The following is a 19,553-nucleotide window of genomic DNA, read 5'->3' as shown; positions in this document are numbered from 1 at the left end:
GCTTTTCTCCTGCAGCTTTCAGTACTCTTTCTTTGTTCTGTGTGTTTAGTAATTGTTCAGCTATGACATGCCATGGGCAATTTCTTTTCTGATCTTGTCTGTTTTGTGTTCTACATGCTTCTTTTATCTATATGCATATGTTTTTCCTTAGTTTGGGGGAAATTTTCTTCCATGATCTTGCTGAAGATCTATGTCATTGACCTGGTTCTGCTCTCTTCTGTGCCTGTCATTTGAAGATTTGATGTTTACATGATGTCTCACATTTTGGGCCTGTTCCTTCCACCTATTGACTTTTTTTTATAGTTTTGTATATGTGATCTAATTTTTTCTGATTTAAATCTCGATATTATATTTTCTACTTGATCCTTTCTACTTGTGAGACTCCCCTGAAATTTTTTTTTCCTTTTTCTGAAACAGGGTTTCTCTGTGTAGCTTTGTGCCTTTCCTGGATCTTGCTCTGTAGACCAGGCTGGCCTCGAACTCACAGAGATCCACCTGGCTCTGCCTCCTGAGTGCTGGGATTAAAGGTGTGTGCCACCACCGCCCGGCCTCCCTTGAGTTTTTCAGTTCATTTCATCAACTTGAGTTCTCTTTTATATTTCTCTTTATTAAATTGAGTTTTCAAAACAGGATGGGAGGAGAGTACATACAAAGCACAAGTTCTGTGGTACTCAAGTAATTATGGATCTTGATTGTGGTGGTGCTTATATGAAACTAGACATGAGATGAAATGCATAGAAACACATTCATAATACTCACATATGCCTGAATTCAGGTTACATATGTTGAAAACTGTAGCACGAATCTTAAAAGGTCTTATTAATAAAAACAAACCTGGAGCCAGGTATTGGGGTGAATGCTGGAAGATCAGAGAAGCAGAACAAGCCACAGCCGCTTCACCTTGCCAGTTAGTTCTTCAGCTGATCCTGTTTCCTCAGACTGGAAACCTCTGAGTCCTTATAGGAATGAATCTCAGCTGAACTGCTGCTAAAAGCCTAAAAGCTTAACCAGGTCTAGTTCCTGGTTTTCATGCCTTCTATACCTTTCTGTGTTCTGCCATCACTTCCTTGGATTAAGGGCGTGACTCACTATGCCTGGCTGTTTGCAGTGTGGCTTTGAACTCACAGAGATCCAGATGGATCTCTGCCTTCGGAATTCTAGGAGGAATTCTAGGATTAAAGGTGTGTGTGCCACCATTTTCTGGCCTCTGTATCTAGTGGCTGTTCTGTTCTCTGACCCCCAGATAAGTTTATTAGGGTGCACAATATTTTGGAGAATACAATGTCACCACAGAAAATAGATTGAGTTATGTATTTTCTTTGGCAGTAACACACCAATGTGAACTACCTGCTTTTTTTTTTTTTTTTTTTTTTTTTTTTGGTTTTTCAAGACAGGGTTTCTTGTGTAGCTTTGGAGCCTGTCCTGGATTAGCTCTGTAGACCAGGCTGGCCTCGAACTCACAGAGATCCACCTGCCTCTGCCTCCTGAGTGCTGGGATTACAGGCGTGCACCACCACCGCCCAACTACTTGCTTTTAATACAGAACTGGAGGTATATTAGGTATCATAAGAATTCCTGTTTAAAGGGTAGATAGATGTTGGTCCCTGTTGACTCTCTTCATGTGATGATAAAACTATTTTAAATAAAAGTTTTCAATGAATAACTCTCATTTATCTGGATGGGTTAAGTCTAGTTGTGCTGAAGGTGAAATAATATGGAAAGCCATTTGCCACACCTCATCCCCACTATATCACAAGGCTAGAAAACCCACACAAAACGAAAGAACTACATGGAAGATGAGCCCTCCTACTTTATTAGTATCGTTCCATACTGTTTATTTGTTTGTTTGTTTATTTATTTATTTATTTATGATTTTTTTCGAGACAGGGTTTCTTTGTGTAGCTTTGTGCCTTTCCTGGATCTCACTCTGTAGACCAGGCTGGCCTCGAACTCATAGAGATGTGCCTGGCTCTGCCTCCCGAGTGCTGGGATTACAGGCATGCGCCACCACCACCCAGCTTGTTCTGGACTTTTAAAGTATGTGTATTTCTTTGCTTTTTGAAAGTGCCTTTTAATGAGAAAATTGACAGTATTCAGTTATATTTAGTGTTGGTGCTTGTTCTTAGCACTGTGCTATTTATCCTTTTTTCTGCTATATACACCAGAGGACCAATGACATTAACATGTTCTACATACTTACAGAAATACTCCCCAAATTGACCAAACCCAAAACCATTTTCAAGAAAGTAAAATAGTACAACATTAAGTTGTGGCAAAGGTATAATAAGCTATGAATCAGGAGAATCATATGGTTGTTTTAACTATCACTTTTCTTTCTACTGAAGAAAATGTATTGGAATGCAGATGAGGAAATTTGACCTCATTATATGGAAAAATCCAGAATCAGCTCAAATTTATTTAAATTACTGAAGTTATAATTTACAAGTGTGAATGAATTCAGTAGTACATTTGAAAACATTCATTTTAAGGTACAAAATAAATAAATAAATAAATAAAATATATGAGTCCTGCCTTATAAGTTGCTGATATAGCTGTGCCATACTGGAAATCTTTCTGACTTCAAACACCAGGCTTCAATTTTAATCTCCTCTCTGCTGCTTACCATTCATGTCATTAAACCTTGTGGTACCTGCCTTTCCTCAAACATTGACTATATCATGCACATGCACAAAATTAATAAGTGTATCATGAGGGTGATAATATTGAGTTATAAACTATTAGAATGGGTGTTAGAAAAATGTGGTCAAATTGCTGCAAGTTTCTTAGAAAGTATTAGGAATGATAAGAGAATCAGATTGAGCTTTAGAAAGTGAAAATATAGTGAGGAAGAGTGAATAGTTAGAAACCTTAAAATTTTAAGCACGGCCCCGTACCATAGTTCTACATCCTTAAAAGCATATGCCACCAGCTGTTTATATTTTAATGTTATTGTTTAATGTTAGCACAGTTAATTGAAATCTTGATTGGTAAGATTTCCAGAGCTTAGAAATAGTTCATTCTTATGTTTAACAAGAGGGTATCACGGCAGTGGGACAGGTGCTATCTTTTCAGTGTATTTCATAGTCCTGGTTCATTGTTAGCATTTGGTTTAAGTCTGTAATGCCATCCTTTCAACAGTGCTTTGGTAGTCTGTGAATTCACTGAACCTAAGTGCTGCTTTCTCTATTAGAACTGTATGTTCTTAAAGAGATATTGGACAAATGAAAGCATTTGATGTTTGAAAGGTTCTGTTTTGTATGATATTAGAACAAAGACTCATGTGGGCTAAATGGATCTATCAGTGCTATTTTTTTCTCAATAGTAAATCAATCACAGATACTTGTCACTTTTCAGCTTTTATGATCCTTTTCGCTATATAATTTCAATTTTACATTGATGAAAAAATAACTTCAAAATATTTATCACCTCTCTACAAAACATTATAGTCTATAGGAGTATGATAAGAAAGAATAATATGACCCTCAAGGGTAGTATAATAGGAAAAAAAAATTATATATATATATATATATATATATATATATATATATATATATACACACACAGATAACTATAATGCAAAACAATTTGCTGCTAAATGCCACGAGCTCTGTAGGATTTCAGATTATAGAAAGCAGTTTTTAGCAGCTGATCAAGAATGGTTTTGTAGATGCAGGAGTATTTGACTAATTCACATAATTTGTAAATTAATATTAACATGGCACTGTAGTGTAAGAATCCTAAAATAGCAGAGCTTCCAGTGCCAAAGATTTTTATCTTTGTAAATTTGCAAAAATCATTTCAATTCTAGTAAATGTATTTCAGTAAACATTACCACAAATAATAATTTAAGGAAAATATTTGTACTTTTATAATAAATGTTTTATGTATGGTGGGTAATTGATGTTTTTATATTTTTAGGCTATGAATATTGTGGTTCCTTTCATGTTTAAATATGCTGTAGACAGCCTCAACCAGATGTCGGGAAACATGCTGAACCTGAGTGATGCACCAAATACAGTTGCAACCATGGCAACAGCAGTTCTGATTGGCTGTATGTGTGATTCTTTAATCTGTCTACAGGTGTTGACTTTCTTCAAGAAGGTTTCATCATATTTGAGCAGATGACCTTTGCATCACAAATACAACTTAGCATTTTGGATTTTTATTATTTTATGTGAGATTTATTTTGATCTGCTTTTGAAAATTCTTTGTATGATATGCTTTGTAAAACTTCTGATACAGTAGCATTTTCTGTGTTTGAAAAAAATATAAAATAAGACATTAAATGCATTACCACCATCTTCACTAGGTTTTTTTTATATAAAATATCTTTCTAGAAAGGCCAGTTATTTTCTTACTGTTAATATTAAACGGAAGTGGCTAATTAATGATATATGAACATTAGTGCTTTGTTAAAATATATTCAGTGACCATGACACACAGATACAATTTGAAAATAATAAAATGTTCTTTCAAATGAACTGGGACCCCATACATTTGAAAGGACACTGTAAGACTTCAGAGACAGAAGCAGGAGCTTGCTAAAAGCACTTGACTCTTCAGGATCTAAACCTTTTGTATTTGTTATTTGAGAGAATTGAATTAGATATTGTACACTTATCCACAATGAGGCCATCTGGTCTATTCTACATTGAAAGCATTTTAATTGGAAAAATCTTTCGGCATCTGAAATCTAGGGTCAGATACTACTGAAAGGGATTGATGATGGTGAAAAAGTTAGTACTCACTTCTTCTAGTGTCTAAAGATTTCCTGCAGCCTTGCCACTTGACACTGCTGTGATTCTAATGTTTGTACCCCCCCCCCCCAACTTTTTTCTTTTGTTATGTTAGATGGTGTATCAAGAGCCGGAGCTGCCTTTTTCAATGAAGTTCGAAATGCAGTATTTGGCAAAGTAGCTCAAAATTCAATCCGAAGAATAGCCAAAAATGTATTTCTCCATCTTCACAACTTGGATCTGGGTTTCCATTTGAGCAGACAGACAGGAGCTTTATCCAAGGCTATTGACAGAGGGACAAGGGGTATTAGTTTTGTCCTCAGTGCTTTAGTGTTTAATCTTCTCCCTATCGTGTTTGAGATGATGCTTGTCAGTAGTGTTCTGGTAAGTAATGCATTCTTTTCATAGTAAGCTTTTATCTTGCAATCTTATTAATAGCAAATTAGTAGTGGAAGCTGTTCTGTTTTTGCATACCATGATGTCAGAAAGATCTTCCATTTGTTTCATTATTTTGCCACAAATGTCAAAGGTCTGTCCAAATTCAGATTCAGAATTTAGACACCTAGATCATTGATTAGTGCTTGTAATATTTTTTTTCCTCAAGAATTTTGTATGTCACACCTTGGATTGATGTTCTCAGGCTATTTAGATTTCTGTTTATCAATCCTAGCATGTTAAAACATTGTAATCTTTAAAATCAATTTCTCTTTACGTTTACACTGTTTCAGTGTTAGAATTTGATGCTATAATTGTGGCAGGTGCAATCTGACTTTCTTTCCTTGTTACCCTGAATAGATTATCTAAAATATTTGATTTTTAACCATTATTGATTGATGCATTTTTATAAATATTCTTTGACTGAAATTTGCTATTGTGATGCTCTAATGTGACAAGAACAGCAACCATTTCCTTCTTAAAATTTTGTCTAATTATATTGTTTTTAAAACAATGATTTTAAGAAAAGGGATTTTTTATTAATCTGAAGTGCATAGTATCTTAAATAATACAAAGAAAATAATATTCTCGATAAGCTTTCCATTTTGCTGAGTGTCAGACTAAAATTTAGACTATAAGTTACAATTTTGATTCAAAATGTAATTAAGCAGGGTTCATAATCATCTTTTACTAATTATACATTTTTAAAAAATGCTATTTTATTCAATTTTGTTTTACATGATAATGTTGCCAGATTTTTTTTTTACATACATGATCAACCTCTCACTTTTTCTATTTATTGGCTAAAGGTGAAAGTCAAAGACAATTCAATCACTTCTCATTTCTTCTTCTCTTGACTTCTTTTTCCAGTATTACAAATGTGGTGCCCAGTTTGCATTGGTAACTCTAGGAACACTTGGTGCATATACAGCATTCACAATTGCAGTTACACGGTGGAGGTATGGTATTTCCCAGAGGCCAGTCAAGGCTGCAGAAATTAGTTATGGTATAGCATATGTTTCATGCTGTATAAATCCTTGTCTTACAGAACTAGATTTAGAATTGAAATGAACAAAGCGGATAATGATGCAGGTAATGCTGCTATTGACTCACTGCTGAATTATGAAACTGTGAAGGTAATCTGTTTAAGTATCTTTTCATCCTCCTTTTACACTAAGATTTATTCTGTCATTTAATTTAATAGTTGTTGTAAGAATATCAGATTAGGATAGGATCTCTAGGTGTGATGAAATAATACTCTTTCATTTTCTTTTGTTTAGAAATGGTCTCTATCTTTTCTCTTCAGTTTTTATTCCGAAAAATCAGAATTTTACTGTCTGAGTTAGTTTATAAATGATCGTACATATGATTAGCATCTTGATTACAAATGAATATTAGCTAATTCAGTTGACATGCAAGTTCTTGATCCTCTTTTTATCCTTCAGTTTAGCTTAGTGCTTTTCCTTAATTCTTTCATTCATTTTTACATTCACTCACTTAATAATTGCTGAATTCCTCTCATATGCAAAACACTGTACTAAGTCCTATGCTATGATGGGAGAAGTTGGTAAAAGAGATTACAATGTCCTCCTTTACTCTCATAGTTTTATAATTTGCTAGAAAAGTTAAGTATTCAGATGACTAGTCAAAAAGACTTGATATGGTAAGGATAGTGGGAACTATGAATTTGAGGCATCAGGTTAAGGTTTTGTGAAGGAAGTGTCACTAGTAGAAGGCATGTGTAAATAAGCTCTAGGTTCCAATTCATCGACTAGTTAGTAAATGTTCATTGGATGAAATTTGAATATTATCCATTATTGAAAACCTTCAGGAATACCATAATATATTGAAAGTCGATATAGATGTGTGTGTGTGTGTGTGTGTGTGTATGTGTATTCCTGGTTTGATTTTTGACAATTTCATACATGTATTTAATATATTGTGGTTATATTCTCCCCCCATTATCCTTTCTTGTCCCCTTCCCATTATCCCTTCTTACCCCTTTCTACTCCTGCTGACCAATTTTTTTCTTCAGAATTGAATTTTATGATAATATCTTCAATACCAAAGTGTATTCATATATGAAGTATAGTGAAACTTATACCAATTGCATAAAAGAGTGTATATTCTAATTTGTCCATAGTTACTATTTTTATATATTTATAGTATTTCAATAATGAAAAATATGAAGCGCAGAGATACGATGGATTTTTGAAGACATATGAGACAGCTTCATTGAAAAGTACCTCTACTCTGGCTATGCTGAACTTTGGCCAAAGTGCTATTTTCAGTGTCGGATTAACAGCTATAATGGTACTTGCCAGTCATGGAATTGTGGCAGGTAATGGATCTATGGTTAATACATTTAGAGACTATTATAAATGGGTTAATTGAAGGAATAAATGTTTTGTATTAGTTGTAAAGTGTGCTCACTAAAGCACTTAGACATTTTCAGAGTGTTTTTCTTTTCCTATTGGAATGTATTTTCTCGATTGATAATTCTTTTATTTCCTTTTGGTTAACACTGACTTACTCATTGAATGAAAGTACTGTTTACTCATATAACCCGATTTTTTAGGTGAAATTTTTTTGATTACCCATGTAAAGTTTTTACTTTTGTGATACCTTTTTAAAAGTAATGTTTTCATTAATTTGAGTAAACAACCTTTTTACTATCTAGTATTTTTAATTTTTCTTATAGACCTGGAAAACAATGCCATTAATTTGCTGTTTAGTTCAAATGTATTATTTTATAATTCAGTAGCCTTTTAGTAGGTTTTTTTCATTTACAAGTAATATCTGTGCCTGGTCTTCATTCATTCAGTTGGACATTAATGTGAGATGTATCATCTTTCTTGGTTATTATAACCATTCACTCCAATTTTTAATATATGTGCTTTTATAAATTTTCTTTTTTATACTGTATAAGAAGTCTTTGCTTATGCCCTAGAGGAAAAAAGGAAATATTCTTAACCTTCACTTCTATCATTACTTAAATCATTCTTTTTTGTGTTTTACACATAGTATGTTAGGTGTGCCTTTCCCTTTCCATGCAATATACACAAGGTTCCTACATTACCTAATTCATCCATTCATATGCTGTATAACTTGTGTCAGCTTAAATGTTGCTGATTATGTACATTTAGAACTATGTGTCAGAAATTGGCTATAAAACTCTATCTTAAGCTGGAAAGCTTATACGTTTTCTTTCTTTTCCCAACTGCATAATAAGGTGCCCTTACAGTTGGAGATCTAGTAATGGTGAATGGACTGCTTTTTCAACTTTCATTACCCCTTAACTTCCTGGGAACTGTATATAGAGAGACAAGACAAGCACTCATAGATATGAACACCTTGTTTACTCTGCTCAAGGTAGACACACGGATTAAAGTAAGTATAGTGTATAGTAGCCTTTTCTTTTCTTTTTGTGTGTATGTGTGTTTTCGAGACAGGGTTTCTCTGTGTAGCTTTGCGCCTTTCCTGGAACTCACTTGGTAGACCAGGCTGGCCTCGAACTCACAGAGATCCGCCTGCTGCTGCCTCCCAAGTGCTGGGATTACAGGCATGTGCCACCACCGCCCGGCAGTAGCCTTTTCAAAAGAACATGGAACACTGTCTTACTAATAGTGGGTTGTGCGAGGACAGTGGTTCTCAACCTGTGGGTCATGACCTCCCACAGTGGGTCGCATATCAGATATCCTTCATATCAGATATTTATATTAAAGTTCATAACAACAGCAAGATTATAGTTATGAAGTAGTAACAAAAAATAATTTATGGTTGTGCTCACCACAGCATGAGGAATTGTAATAAAGGGTCGCAGCATTAGGAAGGTTGAGAAGCATTGAGCTAGGAGAATATTCTTATATCACTAGTTTAGACAGTTTCCTCACTGTCATCTCTTCCCCAACTCCTCACCAAGAAAATCTTCCCTGGGTGGTCACAGCGCACACCTTTAATCTCAGCACTCCAGCACTGGGCAGGCAGAGGCAGGCAGATTTCTGTGAGTTCCAGACTAGTCTGGTCTACAGAGCAAGTTCCAGGATAGTCAGAGCTCTTGCTACACAGAGAAGCCCTGTCTTGAAAAACCAAAAATATAAAGACAGAAAGTCTTTCCAGCAACCAAAATATATAGGAATTTCTCACCTGCTCATTTTTATGCAGTGAGTAATGAAAAACCATACTTGGAAATGGCCTTGTTTCATTTGCATAAACCTCCTTTCCCATATTTTTCCTTGTCTCTCTGTTATTTAAAAGCATTGTCTAAAGAGCTTACTGTAAGTATTATGTTAAGTTGTTTTTCTTTTACCTTCCCTTCTAGGACAAAGTGATGGCATCTCCCCTTCAAATAACACCACAGACAGCCACAGTGGCCTTTGATAATGTGCATTTTGAATACATTGAAGGGCAGAAAGTCCTTAGTGGAGTATCTTTCGAAGTCCCAGCAGGAAAGAAAGTGGCCATTGTAGGAGGTAGTGGATCAGGGTAGGTAATTTAGTTATTTATAAAATTATACATTATCGACTGATAATTCTGGATGTGAATTTTTTATCATAGTGAAATAATTACTATACTTAAATGATACATCTCATATACTAATGATGGCAGATGCTGATTAACCTTTCCTCATCTCCAATTTCAGAAAAAGCACAATAGTGAGGCTGCTGTTTCGCTTCTATGAGCCTCAAAAGGGTAGCATTTACCTTGCTGGTCAAAATATACAAGATGTGAGCCTGGAAAGTCTTCGGAGGGCAGTGGGAGTAGTACCTCAGGTATTTTTTAAAAAAATGTAATTGTTAGAGGGTTGGTGGATATATTACTATAATAATTTGAATCAACATGTACTAATGAAGTGGGTAATGTTAGACCTTTCAAGTGAAATTCTGCTACCAAAAGGAATTGTTTTGAGATAGCATCTCACCATGTACATGGAATTTACTATGTAAACCAAATTGTCCTCAATCAAGCAGACATAGCTCCAAGACAAATCAGTTCTGTGGCACTAGTCTCATTTCCCTCATTTCTAAACTAAAGATACTATTTATAAGAAATAGTTACTGTAGAGAATACACATACACATATATTCAGCAGACATAATACCCACAATATAAATGTTCAGAAAATGAAAGCTAATAACTTTGAATAGCTTTCAACAGATACATTTATAATTACAAAGTAATTTATCTACCAACTTCAAGTTTTATGCCTTATTTGCTACTATGTTCTCTTTACTATTAGACATATAGTGTCTGACTTATAGTAATCATTCAAAAACTTTTGATGATTGGCATTGGAACAGGGAAGTAAATTCAAAGTAAAGCCTGAGAAAACAAGAAGTAGTCTTATAGCATGTATGGTTTTATCTTGAATGTCTACAAAGGAGTCTGAAGCTGTACCTTAATGATAGAGTACTTGTCTGATGTCCACTGGTAATGTTGATTCATGAAACCAGTATCAGATCTCTGGGAGAACAAATCATATGAGGAAGGAGCAGGAGGAAACCTACAAGAAAGTCATCAGGAAGGAAATGGTTACCACACCTGTAATCCCAGCACTTGGGAGGCTAGGATATGATAATTGACTTAAGTCTGAGGCAGCTTGGGCTATAGTGCATTCCAGGTAGGTCTGGACTACAGAGTGAGAGTCTATATTTTAAAAAGCCAAAACAAAAAGAGTGACCAGACAGGGATATGCCAATTATAAAAGGTCCCTAAGTATTCTAGTATAATCCTGTTTTTTACTGAGAATCCCAAATTTTCGTGGGTCTGAGTTACCTAGGGAGACTGTGAAAATTTCATTTCTGTTCCTTATGGAGTACATTGTGAGCCCAGAAACCTGTTTTTTTAAATATGTATCTTAGACAATTCTGATAGATGGTTTCTAAGACTGACTATATGTTAAGAAGCACTGACCTATACTGTTTGCCAAGTAAACTGCATTCTAGATTGTGATTTCATATTATTCTTTGTTATAATACATGTAAGTCTTATTTCTGCCATTCTGTTGGGTTATATAATGGTTTCACTCATCCTCTTGAAAAATAAAGCATTAAATTCATGAATGAAGAAAAGCTGTTCATCTTATTGGAGACATTAGTAATATAAATTGTGAAAATGAAATAACACTTCTACCTATTATATTGATAAACATAGTTGTTTCTTTTTTACTCTATGGGGGGGGCTGCCACCTAGCTCCCAGATAATCACACAGAGACTTATTCTGACTTATGAATACCTGGCCTTAGCTTGGCTTGTTTCTCTAGCCAGTTTTTCTTAAATTATCCCATGTATCTTTTGCCTCTGTGCTTTTGCCTTTTTCTATTTCTGTATATCGCTTCTTTCTTTCTTACTCCATTGCTGGTTGTGTAGGTGGGTGGCTGGCCCCTGATGTCCTCTTCTCTTCCTTTTCTCACTCTTTCTTCTCTCTTTTCCTCCTTCTATTTATCTGCTTCTCTGCCTAGCAGCCCCGCATATCCCTCTCTTGCCTAGCTATTGGCCATTCAGCTCTTTATAGACCAATCAGGTGTTTTAGGCAGGCAAAGTAACAAGGCTTCACAGAGTTAAACAAATGCAACATAAAAGAATGCAGTACATTTTTGCATTATTAAACAAATATTATACAGCATAAAAGAATGTAACACATCTTTAACTAATATTCCACAACAGATAAAGATTCTGAAAATCAGAATATCCAATTTAGACATAACCCTATAACATGGTCAGCGTTGATCTTCTGAGGGAAGAATATGGCTTGCAAGTTGGCAATACATATAAAGTTCTGGGAAAGTATTCTAATAAGTCTGGCCCTAGAAAATTTTAGTAAGAAATTGAAAGATACAAACATGGGTCTTTATATACAATGTTAACGACAACATTATTTATCATAATGAAAGGTGGATGCAATATAAATATTCAATGATAATTGAATGCTTGAAGTCTTACAGGATCAAGTGACATGTAGTCATTTTTTAAGCATTAAGCTTTTTCAAATTATATTATTATTGTTGTTTAACATATATGGGTATTTTGCCTGCATATAAGTCTTTGTACCCCATGCATCTTGATACTTAACGAGACCCAAAAAGGGATTTGGATTTCTTAAATCTGGGCTTACAGATGACTGTGACTGTGTACTGGGAACTGAACCCAGGTTCTCTGGAAGAGCAGCCAGTACTCTTAACCAGTGAGCCATTTCTCCAGCCTAGTATTAAAGTTTTAAAGAATATTGAGTATCATGAACAGTATGTCAATACAAAGTTTACTGAAAGAAGGATTGTTGTGGAATATTACTTTAACTGTGTAAAGTAATTGCTTTGTAAAGTGTTGCATTTGTTCATGCTGCATTGTCTAAGTATGTAAGGATGCATTACATTTGTTTATCATGCATTTGTTTAATGATAATAAAGATGTGTTGCTTTGCCTGCCTAAGGTGCCTGATTGATCTAATAAAAAGCTTAATGGCCAATAACTAGGCAGGAGAGGGATAGGCAGGGCTGGCAGGAAGAGAGATTAAGTAGGAAGTGGAATCTAGGCTTGAGGGGAGAGAACGAAGCAGAAAGAGAGGGAAACACTCAAGGCCAGCCAGCCAGGTAGTGAAAGTAGGCATACAGAATGAAAGAATGGTAAAAAGCTCCAAGGCAAAACATAGATGAAGACAAATAGGTTAAATTAAGTTATAAGATCTAGTGGGACAAGCATAAGCTAAGGCCAAACATACATAACTAGTATTAAGTCTCTGTGACTTTATTTAGGTGCTGGTGGTCTTAAGAAACCATGCTACAAAGGATATCAAAGTTTTCCAGCTATACAACATAGATTAATACTTCCAAGTAGAGAAAAAGATGGAATAAATACCAAAGTATTAATGTTTTTTTCTAAGTTATAAAGTTAATACATTATTTAGTTTCTTAAAGTTGTGAACTGTGCGTGTGTGTGTGTGTGTGTGTGTGTGTGTGTGTGTGTGTTACACACCATGTTATATCATACAGATAGTTCTGTGGTTATTTAAACTAAATTAACAATTGCATTATTTCACATAATTACCTGTATTTATTGTGTAACAAGAGTCTTTAGCAAAAGTCTTGGAAAAAGATCATTTGTGTTTTGTTTTAGGAAATAGGGTTTCACTCTGTAGTGCAGGCTAGCTAGCATCAAACTCATGATGCTCCTACTACTGACTCCCAAATCCTGGGATTTCAAGGGGAGGCCACCACCCCTGTTTACTTAATTTTTATTTTATCCATTTTTGTTGTATTTTTCTATTTTTCAGTTAGCATTTATTATATTTTTACAGACTATGAGATATTGTAAAGTAGTTCTGAGCATAGAATTTTGAGCTTATTTGCCACAATCTCATTATGAGAAATTTATGTTAGTAGTAGATATATAAATGATCAGAATATTACTTGAAATAATATCTGAAATTCTGAGCCTGAAAATTATGTAAAAGAAGACCTTTACTGGGTCTCCTGGTGAACATTAACAATTAGAGCCATTTTATTTCCCCTTACTTTCAACCATTCAGACTGAAAAAAGAATAGGAGATGAATGCTCACTTGAAATAAATTATCTTTAGTATGCTATGTCAGAACAAGGTGAATTATCAAATGAAAGCTTGCAATGAACTTCCTGTAATAAATACATACATGATACACAAATTCTGTATTTGCTATTTCAAGTCCAAAGTGAAAGCTTCTTATAAACACAGGGGAATATATTTAACCTCATCAGTAATTAAGGAAATGCTAATATAAACAAAAAGTACATTTCACTCTAGAAGTCACAGATGAAAATGAGTAAAACTATGGAGCTCTAGCACCCTTACATGCCACTAAGTCAAACATACTCATACATTACTAGCTGCTGTTTTTCCAGGACAACTGAGCAATAATATTGCAGAATAAGTATAAACTTATATTTTGATCTATCAGTTAACATCTAAGACTTCTTACATAAATACTTACTTGTTTAAAGCCATTTATATAATGCTATTTTATTTCAACATGTTAATTATATTAATGTACATGGAGGAATAAGTTAATTATGCCTATAGTATGAAATGTATAACTATTAAAAGAATGAAGTATGTTTTTATTATCCAGAATGGACAATCTCCAGCGTATGTTAAATAGAAAAAGCCATTTACAAAATAGTATGTATAGGCTGGGTTCCCTTGTATTGGAAAAAAAGCATATGGGTAAGCATATAAATGTCTAGAAATAAGTCTGGAATGAACATAACAAATTATACATGGTATTTAGCTCCAGAAAGGGACCCCAAGACTGCAGGACACTCATCTAATAAAAGGGATTGTCATGGTTGCTATTTACTATTACTTTATGTCTTTATATATTTTACATTTTGTATAATGACTACATATATGCATACATACATGTGTGTCTATACAAATCTGTTTCAGGATGCCGTCCTCTTCCATAACACTATCTACTACAACCTTTTATATGGAAACATCAATGCTTCACCAGAGGAAGTATATGCAGTAGCAAAATTAGCTGGTCTCCATGATGCAATTCTTCGAATGCCACATGGATATGACACACAAGTAGGGGAACGAGGACTCAAGCTATCAGGTGAGCAAAGATTGTAAATCTTCTGCTTGTATAATCTCTTCAAACCAATTGTTGGACTGTTTATATTATTTGTGGGATCTCAGGTATACCAGTGTTAAAGTATAATCCACAACCTTTATATTTAAGGAAAGCCAAGACTGTTACCTGGAATATGAAAGTAGAGTTAAGTAGTTTAGTACTGAATAGTGAGTGTATTTCTCATCTCATTTCCTAGGTGTGGTTCAGTTGTCTAGATATCCTTACACTTGGTGCTGTTCATTTTCTTATCCTTTTAGTTAGCTCACTGGTGAGAGAAATTTTGAAGCTGGTATGTTTCTATGTAAATGTTTAATCATGAGATGGTATATTTAATAATAACCTTAAAATGACTGAATTTTTAAAGAATTCATTTATTTTATTTACAAGATTTATTTACACTTGCATGGCTCCTATGCCAAATTATTTATGAGTAGTTGGGCCTGCTGTCAAGGAATTTGTGGTCAATTACACATTTTTATTTAGGTTAAGAATATTTTAAGCAAAGATTTTTCCAGTTTAGTTGGTTTGTGATCAGTTTCGTCATAACTTTGTAATAGATGTTTATCATTTCAGTCTACCTTACAAAGGTTTATATAATTTGCCATTGCAGTTAAAAGAAGGTAAAATGTATCAAGTATACATTCTTATTTTGAAAAATGCTATGAAATAACAGCTTATCTCAAAACATTCTTAAATATTAGTAGGTTGGGACCTTTTTTATGTTGTTATAAATTAGATATTCGTAGTTTCATGTATTTAAGTTTTTTAGTTTCAGATATTGGATTTGTCTTTTGCTTTGTTGATTCTTTGCTAATGAATTTTTTTTCTAAGCTTGTTACATATTTGAAATATCTGTAATAGAAAGTAACATGATAAACGTTTCTGGTAAGAACAATTGGAGAATCAAAGTTGTTACTTCTCATTTTTATTCATTTCACTGACATCAATCAGAGATTCATTAAGATTGCATTTGTATTCCATGGACTATAATTTGTCAAAGGATACCATATGTAGACTTAGACTGAACAATTTAGTAAAATGAAGAGTGATAAAGAGTACAAGTATAACTTGATACTTGTAATCAACAGAAACACTAGAAACAGAATATTATGGTATTATGTTTCCTTAAATTAAAAAAATTTCTTTTGCAGGAGGAGAAAAACAGCGAGTAGCAATTGCAAGAGCCATTTTGAAGGACCCTCCAGTTATTCTCTATGATGAAGCTACTTCATCGTTAGATTCAATAACTGAAGAGGTAAATGACAATGAAAATAACAAAACAAACTTCTTTCCTTGGAAGCTTCAGTACAATGTCTTCATTATTAGAGCCGTGGCTCTCAACCTTCCTAATGCTATAACCCTTTAATACAGTTCCTTATGTTGTGGTGACTCCAACCAAAAAAATTATTTTCATTGCTAATTCATAATTTTGCTACTTTTATGAATCGTAATATAAATATCTGTTACACAAGATATCTAATATGAGACTCCTGTGAAAGGGTCATTTGTCCCCCAAAGGGGTTGTGACTCACAGGTTGAGAACTACTTACTGACTTAGTGTTTTGAATAAATTTCACTAGGAGGTATTATAAAGCAAAATACCTAACCCCTTTCTTCCAAATGGCAAGTGTTAATGAATACTACAAAAGCCAGGTTGCATTGAACCAGATAATACACTGTTAAATCTGTTCACAGATGTGCTTCCTTTTGGAAGTATGTGATACCTTATGCTGTTATTACATTACTCTTGCATCTTGCAAAGCTGTACATATTACCCAACATGCTAGTGAGAGAAGAAAGTTTTAATAACTGTCTTGTCCTTAATAGAAGTCATGTAAGTGACTCTGACACAGTATGTACCAGAATGCCTTTCACTTAGTATTGAAGTGCAATTTAGGCACATACAACCCTTAGGTTGGTGCCATTTGTGTTCATTCACAAAATTGTTGTGTAACAGCAAGAGTTTTGTGACAATGATGTCATGATATTACCCCAACTAGTTCATTGCATCTTCTAACATCTCATTACATATAAAAGTTTTAGCAGCAATGATAATTTCATGTAGATTAATCTACAACTAAAAATTGGCAAATGCTACTTTTCACTGAGTATGTAGTATAAACCTAATGTTAAGGTAGAGGTCTACTTTCAGCTTTACAAGTAATGTTTCAGCTTTACATGTAGTATTTACATGTTTGAGTTAAATTTTAGGGAACATTATTATATTATTAGCAGCCTACTTAAAACAATTCAAAATAGATTCATTTGAGAATTATACATTAAACAAGACTAGATCCCACAAGTTACAAGCTAACAAGATAAAATTTGTAACAGCAGTTTTTAAGTCACATAACATTATGCCAGAGAATATAACCCATTAAGCATTTACAAAGAATTCCTCAGAGGAAAAAGTTGTGATGGATTTCAGTGAGCCTTTTTAATAGGTTCAGAGAAGGCAGAATTTAAATTTTTATAGGTAATAAAGGAGAGAGACTTCTACAAACATCAGGTTGATCATTTGTCTGTCCTTTTCAGAAAACTGTCTGCTGCCAGTAATTTTCTGCTTTTAAAACATGAAATGTTTAGAAATACTTGTGGGAAGCCAGTGAGTACATCCCCATTACCCACACTGTTTCTTTAGCCAACTAGCTCTAAAGATAAGTGAACACATATGTAACTGTCTTACACTTTATAGGCAGTAAACAAAATCTGTTTTCTAGAATGCATTAAGAACTCAAAATATGAGCCAGGCAGTGATGGTGCATGCCTTTAATCCCAGCACTTGGGAGGCAGAACCAAGCAGATCTCTGTGAGTTCAAGGCCAGCCTGGGCTACCAAGTGAGTTCCAGGACAGGCACCAAAACTACACGGAGAAACCCTGTCTCGAAAAACCAAAAAAAAAAAAAAAAAAAAAAAGAACTCAAACTGTGGCCAGGCATACCTTTAATGCCAACAGTTTAAGGCCAATTGGATCTACATAGTAATTCTTGTACCAGCTTGTCTCAAAAAAACAAGAACTCAAAATGCTTTTGGAAAAAAAAGGGGGCTTCCTCAAGTTAAAAGTACTTGGATCTGTTTTGCCTTTGAACTAAGGAATAACAAATGTTCCTGCATGCTTCCAGACTCCTGTCTTTATTTGAGATTTTTTTTGTATTTTCTCTGTGTCCTATCACTTGAGTACTTCCTCATTTTAGTTTTGTTCTTATTGATAAGATTATATATGACTATGCTCCTCATATCACCAGAGTTTGTCTTTTTTAAAACATAGAAAATATATCGTTGTCCCAGGTATTTTAGTGACATGCTGCCTATCTAAGTGATAATTTTTTATTACAGTGTACTCATGTTTAATTACCAATTTTCATTGTCTTTTGTCTTCTTTTTATTTATTTCAATAAGTATTAGAGGTGAAATATTTAGTGTTGATATAAATTCCTAAGTTCCTTTAGGAAATATATGATTGTTTTAATTTACATTAACCTAATGAGAGCTCTGGTTTGGTTTTCTCTGCTCTTGTCAAACTTGTAGACTATTCTTGGTGCCATGAGGGATGTGGTGAAGCACAGAACTTCTATTTTCATTGCACACAGATTGTCAACAGTGGTTGATGCAGATGAAATCATTGTCCTTAGCCAGGTAAGAGATGAACTTTAAAAGTTAGTATTCATTGCTACTCAGCCTTAGTTAGGGAAGTTTCTCTCTGCAATGATAGGCAGTGAATTTAGGGATTCATGGCTGTTAAGGTGCATAAAATAACTGACAGTTGAGTGTTTAACCCTAATCAGCACATTTATACCATTCCCTCTAATGCTTACAGGACACAGAGGAATAGGTCCGGGGGTGGCGGGGGTTCGGGATAGGGGATAAAGAATCAGAAGATAGGAAGGAAGGCTGCGAAATGCTGTTTTCTGGCCATAACACAAACATTGTAATCATAATCTTACAGCAGCTGCAGCTACCTGCAGTGGGTTTGCACAAGACTGAGCTAGTCAGCAGTCCAGTCATGAATACAGGAGAGAGTCACAGGGCCATATCCTTCCCAAGGAACTATTGACTACTTGTGGATCCTAGGGGAGGGCAGTCATTGTCTGCATTGTGTACCCAAAGGTGAACCCACCAGACTCCACTGGATATTCCTAAACCAATGTTCATATAGACTATCCTGGTAAAAAAAAAAAAATCAGTGGATCACAAAACAAAAAGACATGAATGGAGGAAATGCACTTATAGGGAGGAGCGGGTGTAACAGGGGTGAAAGGAAGACAAGAGAAGGTAGGGGTAAAAGTAATCAGTAAGTTAATTTATATATGTATATACACATATATGACCTTATCAAAGAATAAATTCAATAGAAGCTATAAAAAGGAAAAATGATAGTATTTGAAGAATATTGAAATAGCTATAGCTAACTGAAATTTAATGATTGTATCTAATAAAATGTTACAGAATTTGTGTTCTTTAGATGAGACTGAATCCTAATAGTATTCTGGCTTTAGTCACTTTTGTATGAAATTTCCAAGAAGGATAAACTATATTAACTCACTCTTTATTAAAGAACTAAAAGCAAATGTTTGATCAGGAAAGTATTAATTCTTCAAGATTGAAGCATATTTTTCAATGACTGTCTATATAAAATAATTTTTCTGCATTCATTTTTGCCCTGAATAGATTTTTTTCACAATGTCTTTGATGTACTTTTATTGTTCTAATGCTATATAACCTTAATGTCTTAAAAATTACAGTAAAATAAAAATGATCTTTTTTAAACACAACCA

The 19,553-nt window shown here is 34.2% G+C and overlaps 1 protein-coding gene across 1 annotated transcript in view; it reads left to right on the top strand.

Annotated features, from left to right (window-relative positions):
- The window catches only part of Abcb7 (ATP binding cassette subfamily B member 7), a 147,180-nt gene that overhangs the window by 116,842 nt on the left and 10,785 nt on the right, over window positions 1-19,553 (top strand). Inside the window, exons 5-15 of the mRNA XM_036174684.1 lie at window positions 3,919-4,051; window positions 4,852-5,120; window positions 6,042-6,130; window positions 6,220-6,307; window positions 7,338-7,512; window positions 8,404-8,561; window positions 9,493-9,656; window positions 9,814-9,943; window positions 14,589-14,760; window positions 15,930-16,033; window positions 18,307-18,414. Coding sequence (XP_036030577.1) covers window positions 3,919-4,051; window positions 4,852-5,120; window positions 6,042-6,130; window positions 6,220-6,307; window positions 7,338-7,512; window positions 8,404-8,561; window positions 9,493-9,656; window positions 9,814-9,943; window positions 14,589-14,760; window positions 15,930-16,033; window positions 18,307-18,414 — 1,590 coding nt within the window. The remainder of the gene's footprint in view (window positions 1-3,918; window positions 4,052-4,851; window positions 5,121-6,041; window positions 6,131-6,219; window positions 6,308-7,337; window positions 7,513-8,403; window positions 8,562-9,492; window positions 9,657-9,813; window positions 9,944-14,588; window positions 14,761-15,929; window positions 16,034-18,306; window positions 18,415-19,553) is intronic.

This window comes from Onychomys torridus, chromosome X (genome assembly GCF_903995425.1).
Source record: "Onychomys torridus chromosome X, mOncTor1.1, whole genome shotgun sequence".
In the NCBI taxonomy this organism is placed as follows: domain Eukaryota; kingdom Metazoa; phylum Chordata; class Mammalia; order Rodentia; family Cricetidae; genus Onychomys; species Onychomys torridus.
This window is presented reverse-complemented; position numbering and strand designations above follow the sequence as displayed.